Here is a 24375-nt window from a genome sequence, read left to right as displayed (position 1 = left end):
GAGGCTCAGTCGTGCTTTCATACAGGACAGAAGGTCATGGGTTCAAGTACCATATCAGAGGCATTCAACTTTGTCACTCCTGTGTGCTTTAAATGTTGCATTGTTAGAGGTCCTGTTTTTCATTCTTCTGTTGAGAAGTTAAGCCAAGGGTTAATTTATTTTACAGCATGGTGAGATCCCATGGACATATTTTGAGAAGGGCCAGTGTGTGGATGGCATGCAGGAGTGAGATGGGTCAGCTGGTCAAGGAGTAACAGCAACCTTGTACTCACAATCAGCAAGGCCAAGGAACTGATGTGGGTTTAGGAAAGAAGTCGGGTGAGCATGCATCAGTCCTCACCGAAGTTTCTGCAGTGGAAAGGGTGAGCAGCTTTCAGTGTCTGGGTGTCAGCATCTCAGAGGAGCTTTCTTGGCTCTAGCACATATTTGCACCATGAAGAAGGCATACCAGCGTCTCTACTTTGTTGGAGGATTAAGGAGATTTGGCATATCATTTGAAGATTCTGACGTGCGTCTAACTGGTTGCATTGTGCCCTGGTGTGGAAACTCCTTTGTAGAAGAATAGAAGAGACTGCAGAGAGTGGTGGACTGATACACTTCTGACAGGGGTACATCTCTCTACCATTGAGGACATCTACAAGAGCTGATGTTTTCGGAAGGCAGCACCCATCTTCAGGTCCTTCCCCATTGCCATCAGGTTCCTGAACCAACCTGTAAATCCTGAACACGACTTCAGACTATCTTGTTGTGTTCACCCTCACCCTCTCTCTTGCTGTCTGTTATTATCATTATTTTGCACAAGCTATGTATAATTTATGTTAATGTTTTGTATTTATTTTATAATTTACTTTGCTACTGCTGCTACAAAAAGTGACTTTTCATGGAATTTCTACTTTCTGTGTGTTTGCCTGTGACATGAACAACATCCTGACGAGTGAGTCATCTGTCAGTTAACGTTACTTAGACAGATTGTAGGAATTTGCTGTGGAGAAATTGGCCATTACAATTCCTACATTATAGTCATCAAAGCACTAATTTGGCTAAACTTGCATTTTGGAATGCTCTCATTCTCCAAGGCCATATATAAATGAAAGTAAAATCACCTATACAGTTTGTTAGAACTGCCTATGGATCTGACCCACCACCCAGGACATGCTCTCTTCTCGCTGCTGTCATCAGGAAGAAGGTACGAGTGCCTCAGGACTCACACCGCCAAGTACACAAACAGTTACTACCCCTCAACCATCAGGCTCTTGAACTGAAGGGGATAACTTCACTCAGTAACTTGCCCCATCGTTGAAATGTTCCCACAGCCTATGGACTCACTTTCAGGGACTCTTCATCTCATTTCTCCATATTTATTTCTTATTTATTTATTACTATAATTTCTCTATTCTTTTTGAATTTACACTGGTTGTCTGCCCTGTTGGTGTTGTTTTTCATTGATTTTATTATGGTTATTGAATTGATTGAGTATGCCTGCAAGAAAATGAATCTCTCTTGTATATGGTGAAATATTTGTACTTCAATAATAAATTTAATTTGAACTTTGGCTGGGTGGAAGCATTAGGCTCTTTTCTCTGAAGAGTGCCAAGGAGCCAGTTAATTTTTCATAACATTCTAGCAGTTTTTGTGGCTAACTCCTGTTGTTAGACCATAAAATGTCAGAATTTAATATCTTCCGCAGTTGATAATATAATGCAAACGAGTAGTGAATTATGCTGAAAGAATCTGTAATATCACTTCCTGTGTTTGAAAATCTTGGACAATGGGAACATCTTTACTCGCAGCTTCTCATTTCCATTTTTATAACAAAACCTCCTTTCATCAGCCTTTTGCACTTAGGTTACAGATTCCAGCTAGGCTAATAGCAGAATGGAATAATTACAGCATTATACATTTACATATGGGCAGAGGTTTTATGACTTTATCGTTATTCTGTGAAATGGAAAATTTAAAATGGGAGTTAAGTCGCATCTGTTTGTTGACCCAATGTTTTCTGCACTGTAGCATCGTCTAAATATTAATCTGATCTTTAATTGTAGATGAGCTTGGACACAAGGAGTAGCAATTATTTCAGCAGTTAACTTATTGGAGTATCAGGAGCAGACTTTGTTGGATATATTTAAAGTGGAATTTGCTGGGTCTTTGTAAATGTGTTAAAGTTTACTGGGGAAGACAGGGAAATGGAGTTGAGAGGGATAGTAAATCAGGCATGATTGAATGGCAGAGCAGACTCAGTGGGCCGAGCGGCCTAATTCTGCTCCAAAGTCTTATGGTTTAAGAGTGCCGAAACAAGGTAAATAAGCTAGATTTCCAGACCATGGGAGACTGCAGATGGCAGAAGTCTGGAGTACCGTATGCAAAACGCTGGTCAGGCAGAATCTATGGAGGGAAATGAACAGTCAACACTCTTTTTAGGACAGGAAAGAAAGAGGGCAAAAATCAAAATAGTGGTTGGAGGGGGAGGACTGGGTGGGTGATGGGTAAATCCAGGTGAGAGGGGGCTGAAAGGAGAAAAGGAAATGATGTAAGAAGCTTCCCATGTCCCAGCACTGTATTTGTTTCTTTTCTTTTCTTTTTTATATTAGTTTTTCAAAACATTTTACAAATTAAAAACCCCAAATCCCAATGAGGAACATTAAAACAGTGCAAAATTAAGCATACAATAACAATATACTACAAAGGAAGAGAATTTAGCAAAAAAAAAGCACCTGAATTAAAGACAAGTAAGCTTAGTGTCCTCCCCAAGCCCCACAACACAAGAAAAAACAACAGCAACTCCAGACCAACCACAACACAATATAGAGAGTATAAGTCAGGACAGCCAAACTCCCAGACTGTGAATACACTCAGCAACAGAGGGTAATAATGCCTTCTACCAGAAAAAAAGGAGCTGAAAGCAAGGGACCGAAAAGAAAAAAAAACCCTAGTCAAGAGGAAGGTTATGAAAGTACTCGAGAAAAGGTCCCCAGACCTTATGGAACTTTAGATCCGAATTGAGAACTGAATAATGAATTTTTTCGAGGTCCAAACAGGCCATGATGTCGTTAAGCCATTGAGCATGAGTGGGCGGGGCAACATCTCTCCATCTGAGGAGGATCAAGCGTCTAGCCAGGAGAGAGGCAAAGGATAATATTCGGCATTTGGTCGGACCCAGACATAAATCTGTCTCGCCCCAAGAACCGAACAGAGCAATTAAGGGGTTTGGTTCTAGGTGCTGATTCAGAATACACGATAACGTAGTGAAGACATCTTTCCAGAATTTCTCCAAGCTAGGACAGAACCAGTACATATGGATGAGAGAGGCCACGCCCCTCTTGCATTTATCACAGAGCGGGCTAACGCTAGGGTAGAATCGAGATAGTTTAGATTTAGACAAATGGGCTCTATGAACAATCTTAAACTGTAAAAGGCAGTGGCGAGCACAAAGAGAGGTTGAGTTAACCGATTTGAGAACTGAATCCCAGCTCTCCTCAGATAAGGAGATATTTAAATCCTGCTCCCAGGCCATTTTGATTTTATCCATGGGGGCCTGTCGTAAGGCTGCTGGTTTATCTTGGATGATTGATATTAAGCCTTTACCTAGTGGATTCATGGAAAGAAATAGGTCCATAGCATTTTTCACAGGCATTTCAGGAAAGTTAGAAATTAAAGGAGCAATAAAGTGTCGGATTTGGGGATATCTGAACAAATGAGCGTTGGGCAGATTGAACTTAACAGAGAGCTGCTGAAAAGAAGCGAAGCGATTATCAATGAAAAAATCTTCAAAATGTCTAATGCCCTTCCTATACCAAACCTGGAATGCTGAATCGTATGTAGTAGGTAAAAAAAAGGGTGATTATGAGCAATAGGGCTGGAAACGGAAAACCCCTGGAAACCCTAGCATTCCCTGATCTGAGCCCATATACGCAAAGTGTGTCTAACAAGAGGATTAGCTATTGATCTGGGCAGACAACTAGGGAGTGCAGAGCCGAGAAGTGCAGAGATAGATAATTCTTTAGTGGAGCTCAGCTCCATCGCCACCCAGTTAGGGCACTCGGGTTGACCATGGAAGAAAGACCAGGAGGTAGCACAACGTATATTAGCTGCCCAATAATATAAACGAAAGTTAGGTAAAGCCATGCCACCCTCTTTTTTAGATTTTTGGAGATGGATTTTATTAATTCTAGAGCGCTTATTCTGCCACAGATATGACAAAATAATAGAGTCTAAGGAATCAAAAAAAGATTTAGGAATAAAAATTGGGATAGATTGAAATAGGTATAAAAATTTGGGGAGAATATACATTTTAACAACATTAATACAACCTACCAAAGACATAGATAGAGGTGACCATTGCACCAGACTCTGTTTTATAGCATATGAAAGATTGGCAAAGTTTTCATGAAAGAGATCTTTAAACTTCCTTGTGACTGTAATACCAAGATAAGTAAATTGATTATGGACTACTTTAAAAGGGAGATCATGAAATGTTAGTTCTTGTGACTGTATTTGTATCTGTATAGGGTAAAAAAAAAACACCTGAGGTCAGTATTTTAATTCTACAGATAGTGTAAACTTGGCACTCTGAAGGTTGCCAAAGCAAAGTACCACACTGTTGCCAAGTCTAACTGTGAATGGCAGTAGACTGCCATTTGGTATGGAATTGTAGCGTGGTGGCTAGCGTAACACTCTAACAGTGGAAGTGACCTGGGTTCGATTCCGCTGCAGTCTGCAAGGAGTTTGTACATTCTCCCCATGACTACATGGGCTTCTTCCCACATTCTAAACACATAATGGCTGGAGTTAGTAAGTTGTTAGCATGTTATGTTAGTGCTGGAAGCATGGCAACACCTGCAGGCTAACCCCAACACATCCTCATGACAAATGACACATTTCAGTGTATGTTTTGATGTACATGTCACAAATAAAGATCTTTAATCTCTGTCTTTAAATCTTTAAAAGAAATAACAAATGGGAGTATCTTCCAAGAATAGCCCTGCCCTCAGTGATGGTGGGGTCTAGCATGAGTGCTAAAGACAAGGCTGAAGCATTTGCAGACATCTTCGTTTATACGTGCAGAATGAATAAAACCAATGACTTTCTTCTGTCTGACACACTGCGCATTGATTGTCCTTAATCAGGTATAGTTTTTGATTGATTTCATCGTGTTTCTTTGTATATTGTGAATCCCCTCAAGTAAATGAATCTTAGGGTAGTATGTGGTGATATATACATTCTTCGATAATAAATTTACTTTGAACTTTGAGAGGAGACAGTCTTCAACCAATTTAATTGAGCCCATGTGATTTCTAAGAATTACTGGAGTGGTGGCTGCATATTGAACATCTTCAAAAGGTGATGGCTCAGAAAGGCAGCATCCATCATTAAGAAACCCCATCACCCAGGACATGCCCTCTTTTCATTGCATTAAGGAGGAGGTACAGGAGCCAGAAGACACACATTCACAATTTTAGGAACAGCTTTTTCCCCTCCAGCATCAGATTCACGAACAATCTATGAACTGATGAACATTGCCACATTATTTTTGCTCTCCTTTTGCGCTACTTATTTCTCAATTTAATTTATAACATGACAGCGGCTACATTTCATTAGGTCTTTGAGGATACTTGTAACTTTCAACAGATGCACTGTGGCAAGTCCCTCCAGTAACACACAATTCTAATTTGTCAGTAGGTCACTGGTTTATTGTTGTTCTGGATCAAATTCCTGAAACTCTTTGCCCAACAACTGAAGTTCAGCCCTGTTCACTAAGTCAGCTCATTACTGACTTCCTGAGGGCAGTTATGTATGGGTAATAATTACTGTCAAAGTTCAGATCCCAGAAAATAAATATATTAAAAGAATGAATCAGAAACTCTGCAAAATGAGTGTTGTCAATGTGGTAGCTTCAAAATCACACAGGATTGCTTAACTTTGTGAGAATTTACATTGTTGTGCAAAAGTCTTAGGCACCCTAGCATGTTTATATGGTTTCAGATGATATGGCCTTCACAGAGCCCTGATTTTAACATCATCGAGGTTGTCTGAGATTACCTGGAGAGACAGAAGCAAACGAGACAGACAAAATCTGCAGAAGAACTGTGACAAGCTCTCCTGGATGCTCAGAACAACCTACCAGCTGATTTTCAGAATCAGGGTTATTATCACTGGCATGTGTTGTAAAATCTGTCAATGTATTGAAAAAAGGAAAAAAAAATCAATGACAGTAAGTATATAGCTATCTATCTATACACACACCCCCCCCCCCTCCCAATATCTATGAGAAGAGGGCATGTCCTGGGTGTTGGGGGTCCTTAATAAAGGATGTCACCTTTCTGATGCACCGCTTCTTGAAGATATGTTGTTATTACTATTTCTAATGAAACTAGATGATAATGTACTGAAGAGAATTGATGCAGTTTTAAAGGCAAAGGGTGATCACACCAAATATTGACTTGATTTAGATTTTTATAGTTTACTGCTCTTTATAGTAAAGGTTGTGGTATTTACTTTTCAGATTTTTTTTTACCTATGCCTAAAGACTTTTGCACAGTACTGTATATTTAAAATATTTTTGATTTACATGCCTAGTAGTTGTTATGAAGGATCCTGCACTTTTTTTGATGTTATAATCTTGTGAAAGAGATGCTGTAGTCATTCACTGTTAGTTTTTTGAGTTGGTTGTCCAATTCTTTCCATTATTTCAGTGCATTTGTTGTGGTTTCCAAATACATGATTTAAATTTCTTTTAAAGCATATTATTAATAGACAACTTCATTCTTGTTAATGCAGCTTAGCAAACAAAAGTTTAATAGTTGTCTTTGAGGGTTTGAGTATAAGTGGTGAGTGAATTGCTTATCTTTGAGGATTTAGCTGAAATCAGATTGTTAGAACATAAACAATAAGAATGATTTAGATTTCTGCTACACCTAAGCTAGGAGTTCCTTACTAGGGAGCTGAGGAATGAATGGGTATTGTCCCAGATAGTGGACGTCCACGACGGACTTGTGGCTGTTACATTTAATGTTTAACACAATAGATATTGCAGATGCTGGAAATCTTGAGCAACACACACAAACAAATGCTGGAGAAACTCAGCAGTGTTTATGTATAGGGGGAAATTGATGTTTTGGGTCTAAATCCTTCATCGGGACAGGAAAAGAAAGCAGCAAAAGTCAGGATAAAATGATGGGAAGGCAGGGAGCGGGGAAGAGGTACAATCTGGCAGGTGGTATCTTCCCCTCATCTGCTCTCACCTATCTCAGTCTTAGTATTTTAAACTTTTTATCGTATATAACTAAGTCATATTTGCTTAGCAGTAAACAATACTCATGAGATCATAAGGCATAGGAGCAAAACTAGGCCATTCAGCCCATTGAGTCTGCTGCTCCATTCCATCATGGCTGATCCTGGATTCCACTCAACCCCCCACACCTGACTTCTTGTCATATCCTTTGATGCCCTGAACAATCAGGAAACGATCAACTTCAGCATTATACGCACGGACTTGGCCTGCACCGCAGTCTGTGGCAAAGCATTCCACAGATTCACTTTCTGAGCTCCTCTTCAACTCATTTGAGTTTAATTGGAAAAAAAATAGTTAAATATAAATTCTTCAGGTTAACTTTTGAAGAATTTTAAAATACAGATTCTAAATTTTAATGCTTTGCCTCCTACCTTTTTGCCAGTCATTATTTATTGGAGTTACTTTCAAAAATATTTTGTGTTTCATGGTTTTCTGAACAAAACAATATTTAAAGCTACTCAGCAAGCTGAATGTCATGAGTTAATGTACAATTCTGTTGATGCTGTAGATCTGGAAGCAAAATATACAATGCTGGAGATGTTTAGCAGGTCTGACAGCATCTATTGACAAACAGACAAAGTTCCAAGTTGGAAATTTAAAGAAGTTAGGGCTAAACATACAGTATTTTAGGATGTCTCTGAGTTAGCATGAAAGTCAGAATAAGTTATGACTAATGGAATCCTAATCAGAATCATAGTAACAAAACTTTTTGAGTTGTAAATGTTGAATTTCCAAAGATAAATGGAAGGGGCAATTAAATAAAACTGGAAATTTTGGTTAAAAGTCCTCAAATCTGAGGCTAGTAGGGAATTTGAGTCCAGTAACATGCCTTGTACTCAAAAATACAACTGCAGATGCTGTGGATCAAAGAATACGTACACAACGCTGGAAGAACTCAGCAGGTCAGGCAGCATCCGTGAGAAAAGAGTAGCCAACGTTACTTTACTTTACTGGGCTTCGGCCCTCTCTTCCACCCCCCATTCCTGATGAAGGGTCTTGGCCCGAAACGTTGGCTACTCTTTTCTCATGGATGCTGCCTGACCTGCTGAGTTCTTCCAGCATTGTGTATGTATTCTTACCTGCCTTATACTGTTCTGTGGACATATTTGGAATGATAAATGTAAAGTTTTAGAGTTGAGGATGGAGTGAGAGAGAGGTAGTGGATTAAAGAGGTGACTGAAAGCTCAAGGTCTTGGGTACAATGTTTGTTGAGATGATCTTGTATCTTTTCTACCTGACACCTCCTAGCTTCTCACTTCATCCCCTCCCCCACCCAGCTACTTACCATCTGCTGGCTTCACCTATCACCTTTCAGCTGGTACTCCTTCCCTCACCCCACCTTATTCTGGCTTCTTCCCCCTTCCTTTCACATCCTGATGAAGGGTCTCTGCCTGAGATGTTGATCCTTTAATCCTTGCCATAAGATATACTGCAGAATTAGGTCATCTGGTCCATCAAATCTGCTCTATTGTTCTACCACGGTTGATTTATTATCCCTCTCAACCCATTCTCTTGCCTTCTCCCTATAATCTTTGTTGAATTTGCTGCTTAAGAACCTATCGACCTCTGCTTTAAATGTACCCAATGATTTAGCCTTCACAGCTGTCTGAATTCCACAGATTCACTATCCTCTGGCTAAAGAAGTTCCTCCTCTGAAGGGATGTCCTTCTCTGCTGAGGCTGATGCTCTGATCCTACACTATAGGAAACATGCTCTCCATGTTCACTCTATCTAGTCCTTTCAATAATTGGTAGGTTTTAATGAGATTCCACCCCCCCACCCCCCCCCCCCCCCAATTCTTCTAAACTCCAGTGAGTGCAAGTCCAGAGCCATCAAATGCTTCTCATACAGGACTGTGCAAAAGTCTTGGGCACATACATATAGCTGGGGTGCCGGAGACTTTTGCACAGAACTGTATTTGTCAACGTGGAGCAGAGAGCAAGCTTATAAATCTTCAGGAGCAAAAGATGTTGGGAATAGTGCGAGCACGCCGTAGGATAGGTATGGACCAGATGGCAGAGGAGGAGTGCCAGGGGCGGGAGATGATGCAGGTGCAGACAGTCCCAGCACTGAGACTCCAGGCAAGGATATTTGATCATTACATAATGTCTCTCTGGTGCTTCCCACTACCTACCCTCTCCCTTTCCCTTTTCCCAACCATGATTCCCCTCTCCCTGTCCCCCTTCCCACACTCAGGCCACAACAGAGACCCATATCAGAATCAGGTTTATCATCACTCACATATGTCATGAAATTTGATGTTTTTTTGCGGCAGCAGTACAGTGCAAGGCATAAAATTATTACAGTGTTGTGTAATATTACAATACAGCTATTACACACATAGATATTTGCATATGCCTGATACTTTTGCATAGTATTATACGTTAACCTTTTCATTCCTCAAATCATTGTCATGAACCTCCTCTGGACCCTCTCCAATGCTGATGCATCTTTTCTTAGATAAGGGGCCCAAACTGCTCACAATACTCCCAAGTGCAATCTGACCAGTGGTTTATAAAGCCTCAGCGCTACATCCTTGCTCTTGCATTCTAGTCCTCTCGAAATGAATGTTCACATTGCATTTGGATAGTTGACTTCATGCAGGCAAAATAAATTATTTCAAGCAGAATTTTCTGTTTAAGGGGTAATTGCTGATGTTTAACATACTGTAGGGCTTTCACTTGCTGTAGGTGTTACCCTTCTGTGAGCAATTTTCTGATGCCCTGTACAGAAAATATCTTTTTGATATAGCTTGTGTGTAGTGTGAGATGATGATGGAGAGTGTACTTGATTGGAAATTTCTTTAATTTTACTCAACTTGTCTTCCTAATAACTTAATATTTAATTTCATCAAAAATACCACTCAGAAGAATTTTCCAGAACATCAGTGTCATTTCCTGAGTTTTCTTCTCGTGGGCACTAAGTTTCTAAGTATGTGAAAGCAGGTAAATTGTATTCACTTTGCAAATATTATTTAATAATGTAGAACACCTTTTGGTTAGACTTTATTATATTTGTATCAGTTTAACCGCAGCCACTCATTTATCGATATTAAATGTAGCCATTGACAATTGTTTTATGGTGTAAGTCCTCACTTCCATATGGTTTTCATATTATGAAATAAAAAGAACCTGTATATGCTGTTATGCCTGGATTATGTCAAAAATGCATCAAATATACATTTTGGGAGAATATTAATGCAAGACATCTTGTAACTGTTTCAAGAATGGGATGCGATTCTTTTCAGAGATCCCCTGCAAATTACGTTGAACAATGTAGACTGAGTATAAGATCAGGAGTAGGAAATAAGGACATTTAATGTGTACAATGTTACTCTTTTTTTTCCCTCTTGATTTGGTTTACCTGGCAGTGTAGTGCAGTATCACACTGAATAATACTGCATCGTTTGATTTATGGAGAGGAATAAACAGTTGACATTTCGGTTCATGACCTTTCATCAGGATGTAGACCTGAAGAAGGGCCTCGGCATGAAACGTTAACTATTTGTTCATTTCCACAGATGCTGCCTGACCTGCTGAGTTCCTCCAGCATTTTGTGTGTGTTACGCTGGATTTTTAGCATCTGCAGAATCTCTTGTGTAAATGATTTGATTTATGTCACTTCTCATGGCAGCTCAGTATGTCTTTTACAAGTTTTATTTCCCTTTTCCCACTACTTCCACTAAGGAATATAGTCATTTATGTCATTATATACAACCCTGAGATCCATTTTCTTGTGGACAATCACAATAAATACAAGAAACACAATAGACTCAACAGGAAGGACAAACAACCGATGTGTAAAAGAAAACAACAAACTGCTAGTACAAAAACAGAAAGGGAATGAATGAATGAATGAATAAATGAACAATTAATTAATTAATATTGAGAACATGTGATGAAGAGTCCTTGAAAGTCCTTGGGTTGTAGGAACAGTTCAAGGGGTGAGTGAAGTTGAATGAAGTTATTCCCTCTGCTTCAAGAGCCTGATGGTGTGGGTCCTGCATTACCTTCCTGATGACAGCAGTGAGAAGAGTGCATGTCCTGGATAGTTGGAGGCCTTGATGGATGCTGCTTTCCTGCGATAGTGATCTGTGTAGCTGTGCTCGTTGGTGGAGAGGGTTTTGCCTGTGTTGGACTGGGCCATATCCACTACTTTTTGTAGGATCTTCCATTCAAGGACATTGATGTTCTCATATCCAGCCTTGGTGCAACTGGTCAGTATACTCTCTACCACACATCTGTAAAAGTTCGTCAAAGTTTTAGATGACATGCTGAATCTTCACAAATTCCTAAAGAAGTAGAGGCACTGCTGTGCTTTCTTCATAATGGCACTTCTGTGCTGGACCCAGGACAGATCTTCTGAAATGATAAAACAGAGGCATTTAAATTTGCTGACCCTCTCCACCTCTGATCCCCCAACTAGGTCATGGTCCTCCATTTTTCTCCTCCTGATGTTGATTCAAATTACTGGCACAGTAGTGTAGTGGTTAGAACAATACTCTACAGTATCAGTGACCCGCCGCTGTCTGTAAGGGGTTTGTACGTTCTCCCTGTGATCGTGTGGGTTCCAATGGGTGCTCTGGTTTCCTCCCACAGTCCAACGATGTACTGGTTGGTAGGTTAATTGGTCATTGTAAATTGTCCTGTGATTAGGCTAGGGTCAAAGATTCTTTTGACTGGCTCATGGACATCTAGTTTCCTCCTACTGAAGTCAATAATCATCTCCTCGGTCTTGCATAGATGTTGATTCAAGCAACTATTCAATAGTGTTTGTTAAGGATTCTTTTGAGATTTTTTTAACTGCGTAGCTGCAACTATAGACCGCGAATCAAGATTTATTAAAAATGAGGATCAATTAGATGTAGAGAATATATATTGCATAAAATAAATGTAAAACTTCTGTTGTTCACAGAGCATTTACTAAGTTCTTCGTTGCTTATAATAATGAGACTTAACTTGCTTCAGGGATATCTATAATTTTCAAGCAAGTTTCTTCTGCCAGCAGGGTCTATTGAGCTGAAAGCATGCTTCCAGAGATGCAGGTTTTTGTCTAGAAGTTTAAAGGCTTTGCTTCGTTGAATACAAAGTTATTAACATAAAGTAGCTCATGATTTCTGCTGAGATATGTGACTCATTTATTTTGTTCCCAAGCCCTTCAGATAAAGCAAGCAGTTGGCAGAGGCTTTTTTTTTTAACAAGTGATTGCAAGTCTCATAACCATAGATGTTTATTTCTTATCCCAATTCTGCAGGTTTTAGCCCTTCACAGAATGAGTACCATAACCCCATTCCAAAACCTTCTAACACAGAGTATATCATCTTATTGTACTAATAGTCGCTAAAAGAAAGCAAGAATTTAAGTTGTGAAATATGATCAAATTGTCAGTCAAGTAACAAGTTTTCCCCATTTAACCTTTGTGATTGAAATGTTTTATGACACTAAATCACGCTAGACAGATGTTGCAATTCTATACAATGCCACTAGTACAATTTCCGCTGCACAAAACAGGATTTGATTATTCTGAGGTAAATTGTTCTCTCCTGTGCTGCTTAATCTTGTGTTCCACATTTGTAGGGTCTGTTGTGTTCTCATTGGATCTGAATGACCCTCTTACCAAACTGAGCGCAGCCTTTTGTAACTTTTGATTAGCTAATAGGGAAGTTTTAATTTAAGCTTTATTGGAGGAAATGAAGGAAATACATTTGAGGGCCCCATTACAACAGAGGGGAAACCACATATTTGAAGGGAGGAATACATTTGTTCAAGATTTCAGCTTCTGCAATCTTTTTCGCATTCTGATTTAAGTGTTTTTAGTGTATCAAAAGGTACAATCTTCCAGTAGTCTGGAAAATCTGTCTGACACCATCAAAGTCCCATGGGTGCTGCATTATCGGAGTTCAATTGTATTATTGTTTTCACAGAAGGGTGATTTTGATAGTGTAGTTAAAAGGAAGATATTGGATGGGATAAGACCACCAGGATTAAATATTTAAGGGTTCAATATTCCAGAAAGGTAAATTGTCAGGCTTGGATGAAGTTTTGCCAAGCTGCTAAAAATGGCAGGAAGCACAGAGTGAATGTTCATGGGCATTTTCCTGTGATCAAGAGCTTGCAGTTACAACTTGAGCAGTTCCATTGGATTTACTGTAAAGTTCTTTGTCCTGATGAAGGGTCGCAGCCAGAAAAAACGACTGTTTATTGCCCTCCATTGTTGCTGCCTGACTCGCTGAGCTCCTTTAGAATTTTGTGTGTATTCTCAAGGTTCTTTGTGTTTCCTGGTACATACCTGTGGGATGAGATGAAGTTGTTTGTGGATGATATCAAACTGTGGTTGATAGCCTGCTCAAAAAAAATGCAGATGCAAGTAGATATCATTGTAGACGTTGAGGGAAAGACTTTTGTCATAACACCATGTTACATTACATAATGTAAAAAAAATAATAACTTGGGGCCCAATATTGATTGAATACCGAAAGGCCTAAATAGAGTAGACGTGGCAAGAGTTTCCAATAGTGGGAGAGCCTAGGACCAGAGGGATAGCCTCAGTATAGAAAGACATCTCTTTAGATCAGATCAGGAGGAATTTCCTTAGTGAGAGCATGGTGAATCTGTGGAACTCATTACCTTACATGGCTGTGGAGGCCAACTCATTGAGTATACTTAAAGTGGAAGTGGATAGGTCCTTGATTAGTAAAGGTTGGAAAATGGAGTTGAGAAGGATTGATATATCAGCCATGTTTGAATGGCAGAGCAGACTCAATGGGCCAAAAGGCTTAATTCTGATCTTGTGTCTTGTGGTCCATGTGTCTCCAAGGGATTTAGAAACTAGCTCTGTAGTGTTCTTTAATGATCAATTCTGGCCATCACATATCTTATGCTTTTGTAACTTCCTTTACTCCACGGTAATACTAATACATCTGACTTTAGCTTCTCCTTCTCAAATTTCAGGGTGAATGTGATCATATTATGATCAATTGCCCCAAAGATTTTTTCTCCTTCAAGCTCTCCAATCATTTCTGGTTTATTGCACAACACTCAATCCAGAATAGCTGAATCCCAAGTGGGTTCAACCACGATCTGCTTGTAAAAGCCATTTCATTGGCATTCTACAAATTCCCACTCTTGGGATCCAGCACCAACCTGTTTTTCCCAATCTACCTGCATATTGAAATCCCCCATGACTATTGTAACAATGCCTTTTTGGCAATTATTTTCCATCTCGTGTTGTAATCTGTAGACCAAATCCTTACTTCTGTATGGGGATCTGAATATAACTCCCATCAATATCTTTATACCCTTGCAGTTCCTTAGCTCTACCCACAATGTTTCAACACCTTCCAACCCTGTGTCACCTCTTTCAAATGATTTGACTTCATTTTTTTTTACCAAAAGAGTAACGCCAACCCCTCTGCCTTTCTTCCATCCGTTTGATACAATGTGTATCTCTGGACATTAAGCTCCCAGCTATAATCTTCTTTCAACTATGATTCAGTGATGCCTACAACATCATACATGCCAATCTGTAAGTGTGCTATAAGTTCATCGACCTTATTCTGTGTACTGCACGGATTCAAGTATAATGCCTTCAGTCCTGTATTCACCTTTTTCAATTTTGTCCACCTATTATGTTGCAACTCATCCCATTGACTGCAATTTTGCCCTATCAGCAGCCTCCCCTTGCTGGAAGTCTCACTATATATTGCTTCTGTTTGTAAACCAACTACTTCATCTTCAGCACTATTACTCCAGTTCCCTTTGTCCTGCCAAATTAGTTTAAACCCACCCAGACAACTCCAGCCAACCTGCCTGCAGGGAGATTGGACCCCCTCGGATAATCTGTCCCCTTTGTGCAGGTCATATCTTCCCCAGAAGAGATCCTAATGACAAAAAATTCTGAATCCCTACCCCCTGCGCCAGTTCCTCAGCCACACATGCACCTGCCAAATCATCCTATTCTTACCCTCACTGGCATGTGACACAGGCAGCCGTCCAAAGATCACTACTTTTTCCTGTTTTTCAGCTTTCTACCTAGCTCCATAAAATCTCTCTTCAGGACGTTGTCTACCTGTATCATTGGTGCTAATATGTTCCAAGATTTCTAGCACTCTTGAGAATGCCATGGACCTGATCTGAGACATCCTTGATTCTGGCACCAGGGAGGCAACGTACTATCCGTGTGTCTCTATTCCACAGAGCCTCATCTCTTTTCCTCTGACTGAGGAATCTCCTAATAACACTGCAGTCCTCTTCACTTCTCTGCTTTTCTGAGCCACAGCACCAGAATCGGTGCCAGAGACCCGGTCACTGTGTCTGCCCCTCCGGTAGCTCATCCTCTCAATAGTATGTAAAGTTGTATACTTTGAGGGGAACAGTTACTGGCTGTGCATTTCCCTTCCTTCTCCTGACAGTCACCCAGTTACTTGTCTACCGCAACCCAGGCGTGACTATCTCCCCGTAGCTCCTATGTGCCACCTCTTCATACTCCTGTATGAGTCGAAGGTCATCGAGTTGTTGCTTCATTTCCTTAATACGTTCCCTCAGAAGCTGCAACTTGGTGTGCCTGGTGCAGATGTCTATCTGGGAGACTGGATATCTCCCAGACTTCTCACATCCCACACACAATGCAAAACACTGCCCCTGGAGCCATTCTCACTAAACTACTATGCCCTAACAGATGAGGAATGAACAAATAAGAACAAAGAGAGTAATTTACAAGACAATCCACCTCACTCAAGCCTGATGAGCCAAAGCCACTTTAAGGACTGGCGCACTCCAAAAGAATGGCCGCTCTGCTTGCCCTTTCTAGTGAATCCCTCTTGCTGATTGGTTGTTCCTCAATTCAGAGAAACTGCTGCAGAACTTTGCCTTTAAAACCTCAATTGCTGTCCTGATTAAAGGTGGCTCTTTTTACACACCCCTGACATGGATTGTCCAACTCAAAGAAAACTGGCTTGAGCTCTGGTTTTTAATCTTGATCACGGACCTGACTGAAAGATAGCCATCTTTACATACTGCCTCTTGCTGATTGGTCTCTCCTCAACTCAGAGAAACTGCAGCAGGACTCTATCTTTAGAACCTCTGTTGCCACCCTGGTTAAAAGGTAGCTCTTTTTACAATCCCTGATGTGGATTGTCCAACATGCAGTTGTTCAGTGAATTTTCCTGTAATTACTGTACAGATTTTTTCTGAACTTTTCCAGAAACTTCTTAGTTTTCAGTGGCAGGCATCATAGCACTTGAGTCTGGCTACTTTATAGGTTAACTATTATTGCTGGACTTTTTGTTTTTCTGAGTATAAGACAACCATATAACTTTTTAAAATTTTCTTTGTTCTCTCGACTCCTCTTTCTTCATTTTCTACTCTGGAAAATCTTAATCAAGTGAACATAAGCAATAAGTTTTATGCCTCATTCTTGACTTCTGAAGAACCATTTCTCCCATAAATATCAGGATCAAAAAATAAAGTAAGGTCCTGTCAACATGTAGATTTGGGAAGGCTTTGAATTCTTTCAAATTTGTTCTAATTTTTTCAATCCTTTGTTGTAACATGCAAATAAGTGCATGCACCTCATCTGTGAAATTGCAAAAATTAGTTGTAGGGTCAGAGAGTTGTAGGGCCAACTGTCAGCACCTAGCTGTATCAAACGCATTTTCCAGCACTTGCCCCATTGAAGTGCTTGTCCAGACAGTTCTTAACTGCTGTCAACTGATACTGCTTCCATCACTGACAGTGCATTCTGTGTATACCCCCCTCTCTGAGTAAAAAAGCCTCCGTTAGATATCCCCTGCATCTTATGCCTCTTACCTGAATTCTGTGTCCTCTAGTTTTATTTATCTCTGATATAGAAAAAAGTATCTTGTCATCTCACACATTTATTTTCCTTATAATTTTATATAGCTCAATTGTGTCTCCTGTAAGTCTTCATCACACTAGGGGAAAATGGGCCTAGTTGCTCGCTCCTCATTACTGAAATCATCTATCCCAGACAACATCCTGGTTAATCTCTTCTGCACCCTCTTAGACCTCTGCTGTGTCGCAGAAAACAAGCAACAGCAACAAAAGGAGAGAATGAACAACTAAAAGACTCAACCACTACCACTTACTCTTGTCCACACTGCACCAGAGTTTGTGGATCCTGGATCGGCTTCGACAGACACCTGAGGACCCACCAATAGACAACCCCTTAGGACAACACCATACTCTACTTGAGTGATAGCACTACTAATACTCTGTCCAGTGCTATCCCATTCTTTACTTATTATGATCTCCAGAACAGTATGCAGTTCTCTAGATGAGGTCTGACCAATGTTTTATAAATTTGGAGCATAACTACCATGCACTTGTATACAGTGTCCTACCAATTGAAGATTAGTATCCAGTATGTCTTCTAAACCATATTATCTATGTGTGCTACCACCTTTAAAGATTTTTGGACTTGTATGCCAAAGTCCTTCTGTGCCTCAGTACTCATTCATGTCAAAAGGCCTAGCTTAATTGTTATTCTTAAATTGCATTATAGTTATCTTGCATTTATCAGGATTAAGTTCCATCCACTCTTTCTCAGCCCATTTCTCCAACAGATTGCCAGAAGAAGCTGGTGTCAGCGAATAATGTGACCAAGGGCGACATCCTCCAGTCAGTTCATGAAACAACTTCTTTCACTTCTTTTACATCTTTTTTATTCTTTCAAGTGTGGTTCTGCTACTGTTGGAACCTGTGATCTATGCTTTGGTGGTGCGTTTTCAGGACGATTGAGCGATCTGGTGCTTTGCTGACTCTGAGTGTGTTCGGTGAGATTTCAAGCGAAAAAGGCCTGAAGATGGGGCATGAATCCATGATTGACTCCATTTCTCACTGGTCTCGCTGATTAAAATGTTGAGGAAGTTCAAAATCATTGAGGCAAGCGGGTGTTCAGTGCCGTCTACCAGCCTCTCACTCACTGCTGCCAGAGGAAGGAGACTGCATGTGATGGTCTCTGCTTCCCTCTTGCTTGCTGCTACTGGAGCAAGGCCCCTGCGTTCGAATAGTGTCACTCTCTCCCTCAATGCTGTTGGAGGGTGGTCCTGGGTCTTGGGCAAGGTTTAATCAATACAGTTTGCAGATTAGACTCTAGTTTATGTTACGATGTGCTCCTGCTTTCTGATTGCTCACTTTTTTGTTGCTATTTTGTGTGATTTTGTGCAGCCTCAAATAATGTACGACACATTGATCTGAACTGAGTTAAGCTGAATATGCCTGGACCCTTGGTGTTTTATATTCTGTGTTTTTCACTCATTTTTTGCACTTTTTTTTACATGTTCTGTGATGTTTCTTTATTTTGTGACTATCTTTGAGAGGATGAATCTTAACATTGTATACTGCACACATACTTTGATAATAAATGTACTTTGAACATTGAGATTGTTGTGTTTTAAAATATTTTAATGGGTCTCTGGAATGTATTATTGTGCTAATTAGGTTTCTAATTCTTGTTTACCTGCTATCCATGTACTAAAACGTGCAGTTCTAACAGACGAAGTGACTTTTTCCCTCAAAATTAAAGGCCGAATGTAACATTTAAAAACAGGAGAAAGAGGAGTCTGATAAAAGTGCATCAAGTAAACTATGTAAGAGAAAAAATCTGTTTCAATGAATATGTTGTAGAATTATGGCAAAGCCCTCCCCACATTAAGCATATTAACAAGGAGTGCTGTCTCAAGAAAGCTGCATCCATCATCAAGTACCCTACCATCCAGGCCATGCTCTCTTCGGCAGGAGGTGCAGAAGCCTTGGGTCCCACACCACCAGGTTCAGGAACAACTCTTACCCTACAACCATCAAGCTGCTGAACCAGCATGAATAACTTCACTCACCATAACTCCGAACTGATTCCATAACCTGCAGACTCGCTTTCAAGGATTTTGCAACTCGTTCTCTGTATTATTTTATTTTTTATTTGCACAATTTGTCGTCTTGTGAACATTGGTTGTTTGTTAGTCTTTATGTATCATTTTTCATAAATTCTATTGTATTATTTTATCTTCTTGTAAATGCCTGCAAGAAAATAAATCTCAAGGTAGGATATGATGACATAGACGCACCTTAATAATAAATTTACTTAGACTTTGACTAATTGAATCAAGGATTTTAAGAAATCTTCAGTTGCTTGTACATATACCGAATATTTTAAAAATATTTTTGTGAATAGTATTTTATGTACTGAATGTGATATATGTACTGTGTTTTGCACCTTGGCCCCAGAAGAACGATTTTTTTTTTAGCTGTATACATGTGTACAGTTGAATCACAAACAATTTGAACTAGTTTTTCCAGGAATTATATTGTGCTTTATGATCCAGTTGTATATCACTGTAGGGTTATAATAGATGTCAGAATTGGATTGAAGGCTTCACGTGTCTTCAAATATTAAACCTGTCTCGTGTGAGCTCAGCTCTGGAGCATTGTTACAACCACATGAAAGAACTCCCAAGCTTAATGGCCTTTGATATATTAGGGGTATTTTCTGAGAGACTGGAGACTGGTTAAGAACATCCTTTATTGTTGTTGTATGAATCACTCTCTTCCATAAATACTGCTTATTTCAAAAACAACTTGGTATTAATAGCCCAGGACAAACTGTAATTTCTGGTTTCCGTAAACATTTTCACCCCACATCTGTTTGCAGTAGATTGTCAGCAGTGTTCTGGGTTTGTTGTAGACACCCTCTGTAGGAAATGTAAAGTGTGAGACAGCTTCTTAGAACTAGTAGTATTTGTTTCTCATCAAATTTAATTTAAAATGGTTTAATCGTTTTAATTAGGAATAGTTGGCTTCACTGTCTTTAATCATTGGGAAGTTGTTTGGATGAAGGTACCATTTTAACTGATAAGTAAAATATCTGTTTTTGAAGCTGAACCTTACAAATTATTGGAATTAGTTTTTGGAATGAGGTCATCAATGACAAGGCCAGTATTGTTTGCTAATTGCGATGAATTTGCCTCCTTAGCCTACTGCAGTCTTGCTGAAGGTTAGAGGATTTATACCCAAAGATGGTAAAAGGTGGCACAGTAATGTAGCTAGTGTAGCGCTTTACAGCCCGAATGATCAGGGTTCAATTCCTGCCTCTGCCTAAAAGGAGTTTGTACGTTCTCCCCGTGACTGCATGGGTTTCCTCTCAGTGCTCTGGTTTCCTCTCAAAGACGTTTGGGTATTAAGTTGTGGGCATGCTCTGTTGGTGCAGGAAGCATGGTGACACTTGCGGGCTGCCCCCAGCACATCCACGGACTGTGTTGGTCACTGATGCAAATGACTCATTTCACTGTATGTGACAAATAAAATTAATCTGATAGTCTTTTTTTAAAAACAAATGGTGATGTTTTCTTGGTCAGGATGTCTTGGGACACATAGCACATAATATTCTTAGTGGTAGAGGATGAGGAAGAGCTGTTGAATATTTTTTTTGTGCTGGATCGGTTTAATTTGTTAGCATCAGTTTTATAACAAACCACATCGATTTCCAAGGATCATGTGCTCAAAGTCATGTGCATTTGTCATCATGAGCAATTGTTCCCAGCTCCGGAACTTCAGGTCTTGATTGTGACTGTACAGGAATTAAAATTATGTTCAGACAGACATACATAGGCCTAGCACAAAATAGGGTCCTTTGGCCCACTGAGTCTGCCCCTCCCAAAAAGCAATTTATACCAATCCTACATGGATAGCTTTTGTTTTAATTTTGGTGTCACCTTGACTCACTGCTTCCCCTCTGTGATCTCTGCTGACCTCTGACCCTTCGACCACGTGCTGACCCTTCAACCATGTGCTCACCCAGAGTCATCACCCCAACTGCGTGTTCTTCTTGGAAACTTGTCTCCACCACCATCTTGTTCCATGTGTCTTCTTTCTTCTTCAGCTCTACCTTTCCACCTATCACCTCCTAGCTTCTCACTTCATCCCCCTCCTCTCATTTGACTTCAAAGATTCAAAATATATTTATTATCCAAGTGTGTATTAGGAATATTACCCTGAGATTTCCCACACACAGCCATGAAACAAAGAAACACCATGGAACCCATTCAAAGAAAACTTCAAACACCCAGTGCACAAAAAAAAAACAATAAATTGTGCAAATGGCAAAAACGAGTGAAAAAAACACAATATAAAACTTCAAACCACAGATTCATTGAAACAGTCTAGTTCAGTTTAATTCAGTTCAATTCAATTTAGTGCGGTGACATTCGTTGACTGCTGGCTACAAGGGCCAGTCTGTCCTGGATCAAAATCACAAAATAGCAACAAGAAAAGAAGAAACCAGAAACACATCATAACATGACTAGAGTCCAATCCACAAACCACATCAGTTAAACCTTGCTCGAGACTCAAGACTCCAGCACCATCCTCCTATCACCTTCGAGCTTCTCCTCCTTGCCCTCCCTCCACCTTATTTTCACTTCTCCCCTTCCTTTTCCAGTCTCGATGAGGGGTTTTGGCACTCAACATTGACACTTATTCCTCTTCATAAATGCTGCCTGCCCTGCTGAGTTTTTTCAGCATTTTGTGTGTGTTACTCTATAATTTTTAACCCAGAATTCAAAAGGAGAAAAAATGTTCTCCTGTAGTCTATAATTCTCTTGACATAAAGTGTTAATCAAAATCATAATGCATTACTTGTATGTTTTGATATAATTAGTATTTGACATCTTTGTTACTGATTTGTCTTAGGTCCGTATTGCTTTGCAGCTGGAAGATGGGTCCAGGCTTCAACATCTCTTTCCATCTGGATTAACGCTGTGGGATCTTCTTCATCACTTTCCTCAGACCAGGTGAATTCTGTTTATATTGACCACACTCAACTACAGATGTGTTTTCCTGCCACCTTTATATTTGCTGTGGATGTTTACTAGTTTTTAATTTGGTTTTGCGATTCTTTCCTCATCTTAGCATTCCTTGTAGTAATGGAGAAAATATCTTGTTTCAAATCATTGTGTTCTTGATTAAAAGCGTATTTCTATACTTGAACTACCAGGTTCTTTCTTAGGATAATAAACATAATGGTAAAAATATAAATTTTTGTTTGGAATTCCGGGCTGAATTTTAAACTTGGAAGATACCTTTTTTTTTGCCACATATGGAGGAATTTAAGGTGGGAGGTTATATGGGAGCCAGGGTTTGAGGGTCGGCACAACATTGTGGGCTGTACTATTTTATGTTCTATTCCATGTTTTACTGACCATTGGTATTTAAGCAGGTTCCCAACCTTTTTTATGTCATAGACCAATACCACTAAGCAAGTGGACCATGGACCCAGGTTGGGAGCACCTGTTTTAGAGGTAACGTAAAATTCAAAAGGAGTCGTGTCCATCACACCATATAATTACTACACTTTTTTGACCTCTCCTGCAAGTTGTTGCATTTTCTCACTTTTTCTGATCCACTTTAAACTTTCGTTCTGTTCCTTCTAACGATTCAAAGTGTTTTAACAACACTGTGCTGTGAGAATCATAAGGTTCAGAGAGATGTGGATATCTTCTGTGAATGGGCAAAGTAAATGCAGATGGAATATAATGTGGAAAAATATGAGTTCATCCACGGGTAGAGAAATCAGGAAGACTAGGTTTTCTAAATAATGGGAGATTGAAAGATGTTGATGTTCTGAAGAACTTGTACATGCATTACTGAAGATCAACATGCTGGTGAAGCAAGCAACTCGTGTTCATCAGTCTTTATTAGCATGCAGATTGCAGTCTTGTTATTTTTGCCTGGGTTGATCAGGTTTTTTGATTTCTCAAAGCAAACATCGAGAAATTTTATTTAAAAAAAATTAGAAACAAGGATGTTTTTGTATTCCTTTGCAGAGAAGGTGCCTGGCCCGAATCCTTCTATCAATTACTGTTTTATTTTAGTGTCTTGAGCTTTGTTGCAGAAGGATCTGAGTAGGTTAATTATATTGTTTAATCATGTCAGACCTTAATAAAGTCTCCATCTGGACTATTGTATGAAGATCTGATCTTCCCCTTCCTCTCCAATTCCCATTCCTATTTCGACATGTCAGTCCTTGGCTTCCTCTCGTGCCACAATGAGACCACCATCAGGATGGAGGCACAACACCTTATATTCTGTCTGGATAGCCTCCAACATGAATTTCAATTTCTCCTGGTTAAAAAACAATGGCTCCCCCTCTTCTTTTCCCCACTCTGACCACGTGTGTGTCAGTTGGTGACTCCAAAGAAAATCCCACCGCTGCCGGAAACCTGTAGATTCCAGGAAAGCTGCAAAGGCTCGGCAGGTCAGGCAGTATCTGAGGATGGAGGACCTGAAGCTTTTCCCCTTCCACACGAGGAAGCCCTTTGCCAAGTTGGAGATGATTTATATTTTCTCAATCAGAGAGGTTATTTTCAGCAAGATCAGAGGCAAGAAGAAGATGAAGTGTTTGGGCAGGAATAACAGACAGACAGACATACTTTATTGATCCCGAGAGAAACTGGGTTTTGTTACAGTCGCACCAACCAAGAATAGTGTCGAAATATAGCAATAATGTAGAAATATATAAAGAATGAAAGGGAAGATCTGGGAGAGGGTGGACAGAAGAGGCAGAAGATTTGATGGTTCAAGACATCAAAGAGCAGAGTGGAGAAATGAATGGTCATGCATTTTGATGGAAGAACTGAAGGCACAGACTATTTTCTAAATGGGGAGAGAATTCAGGAATCAGAGGTGTAAGTGGACTTGGGAATCTTTGTGCAGGATTCCCTAAAGGTTAATTTGCAGGTTGACTCGGTGGTGAGGAAGGCAAATGCATTAGTAGCATTCATTTCATGAGGACTAGATTATAAATGCAAGGATGTAACACTTTCTAAAGGCATTGGTCAGACCACATTTGGCGTATTGTGAGCAGTTTTGGTCACTTTATCTAAGAAAGGTTGTACTGGCATTAGAGAAGAGTCAGGTGAGGTTCACGAGAATAATCCTGGGATTGAAAGAGTTAACATTTGAGGAGTGTTTGATGGCTGTGGGCCTATATTCATTAGTGTTCAGTAGAATGAGAGGGGCATCCCATTGAAAGCTATTGAATATTAAAAGGCCCAGATTGAGTGACCATGGAGA

At 39.9% G+C, this 24375-nt stretch overlaps 1 protein-coding gene across 2 annotated transcripts in view; it reads left to right on the top strand.

The window, feature by feature from the left end:
* aspscr1 (ASPSCR1 tether for SLC2A4, UBX domain containing) overlaps positions 1-24375 on the top strand; it is a 296886-nt gene that overhangs the window by 32117 nt on the left and 240394 nt on the right. For both annotated transcript variants that reach the window (XM_059948372.1, XM_059948373.1), the window contains exon 4: positions 21994-22094. In XM_059948372.1, coding sequence (XP_059804355.1) covers positions 21994-22094 — 101 coding nt within the window. The remainder of the gene's footprint in view (positions 1-21993; positions 22095-24375) is intronic.

The sequence above is a fragment of the Hypanus sabinus genome, chromosome 23 (assembly GCF_030144855.1).
Source record: "Hypanus sabinus isolate sHypSab1 chromosome 23, sHypSab1.hap1, whole genome shotgun sequence".
In the NCBI taxonomy this organism is placed as follows: domain Eukaryota; kingdom Metazoa; phylum Chordata; class Chondrichthyes; order Myliobatiformes; family Dasyatidae; genus Hypanus; species Hypanus sabinus.
This window is presented reverse-complemented; position numbering and strand designations above follow the sequence as displayed.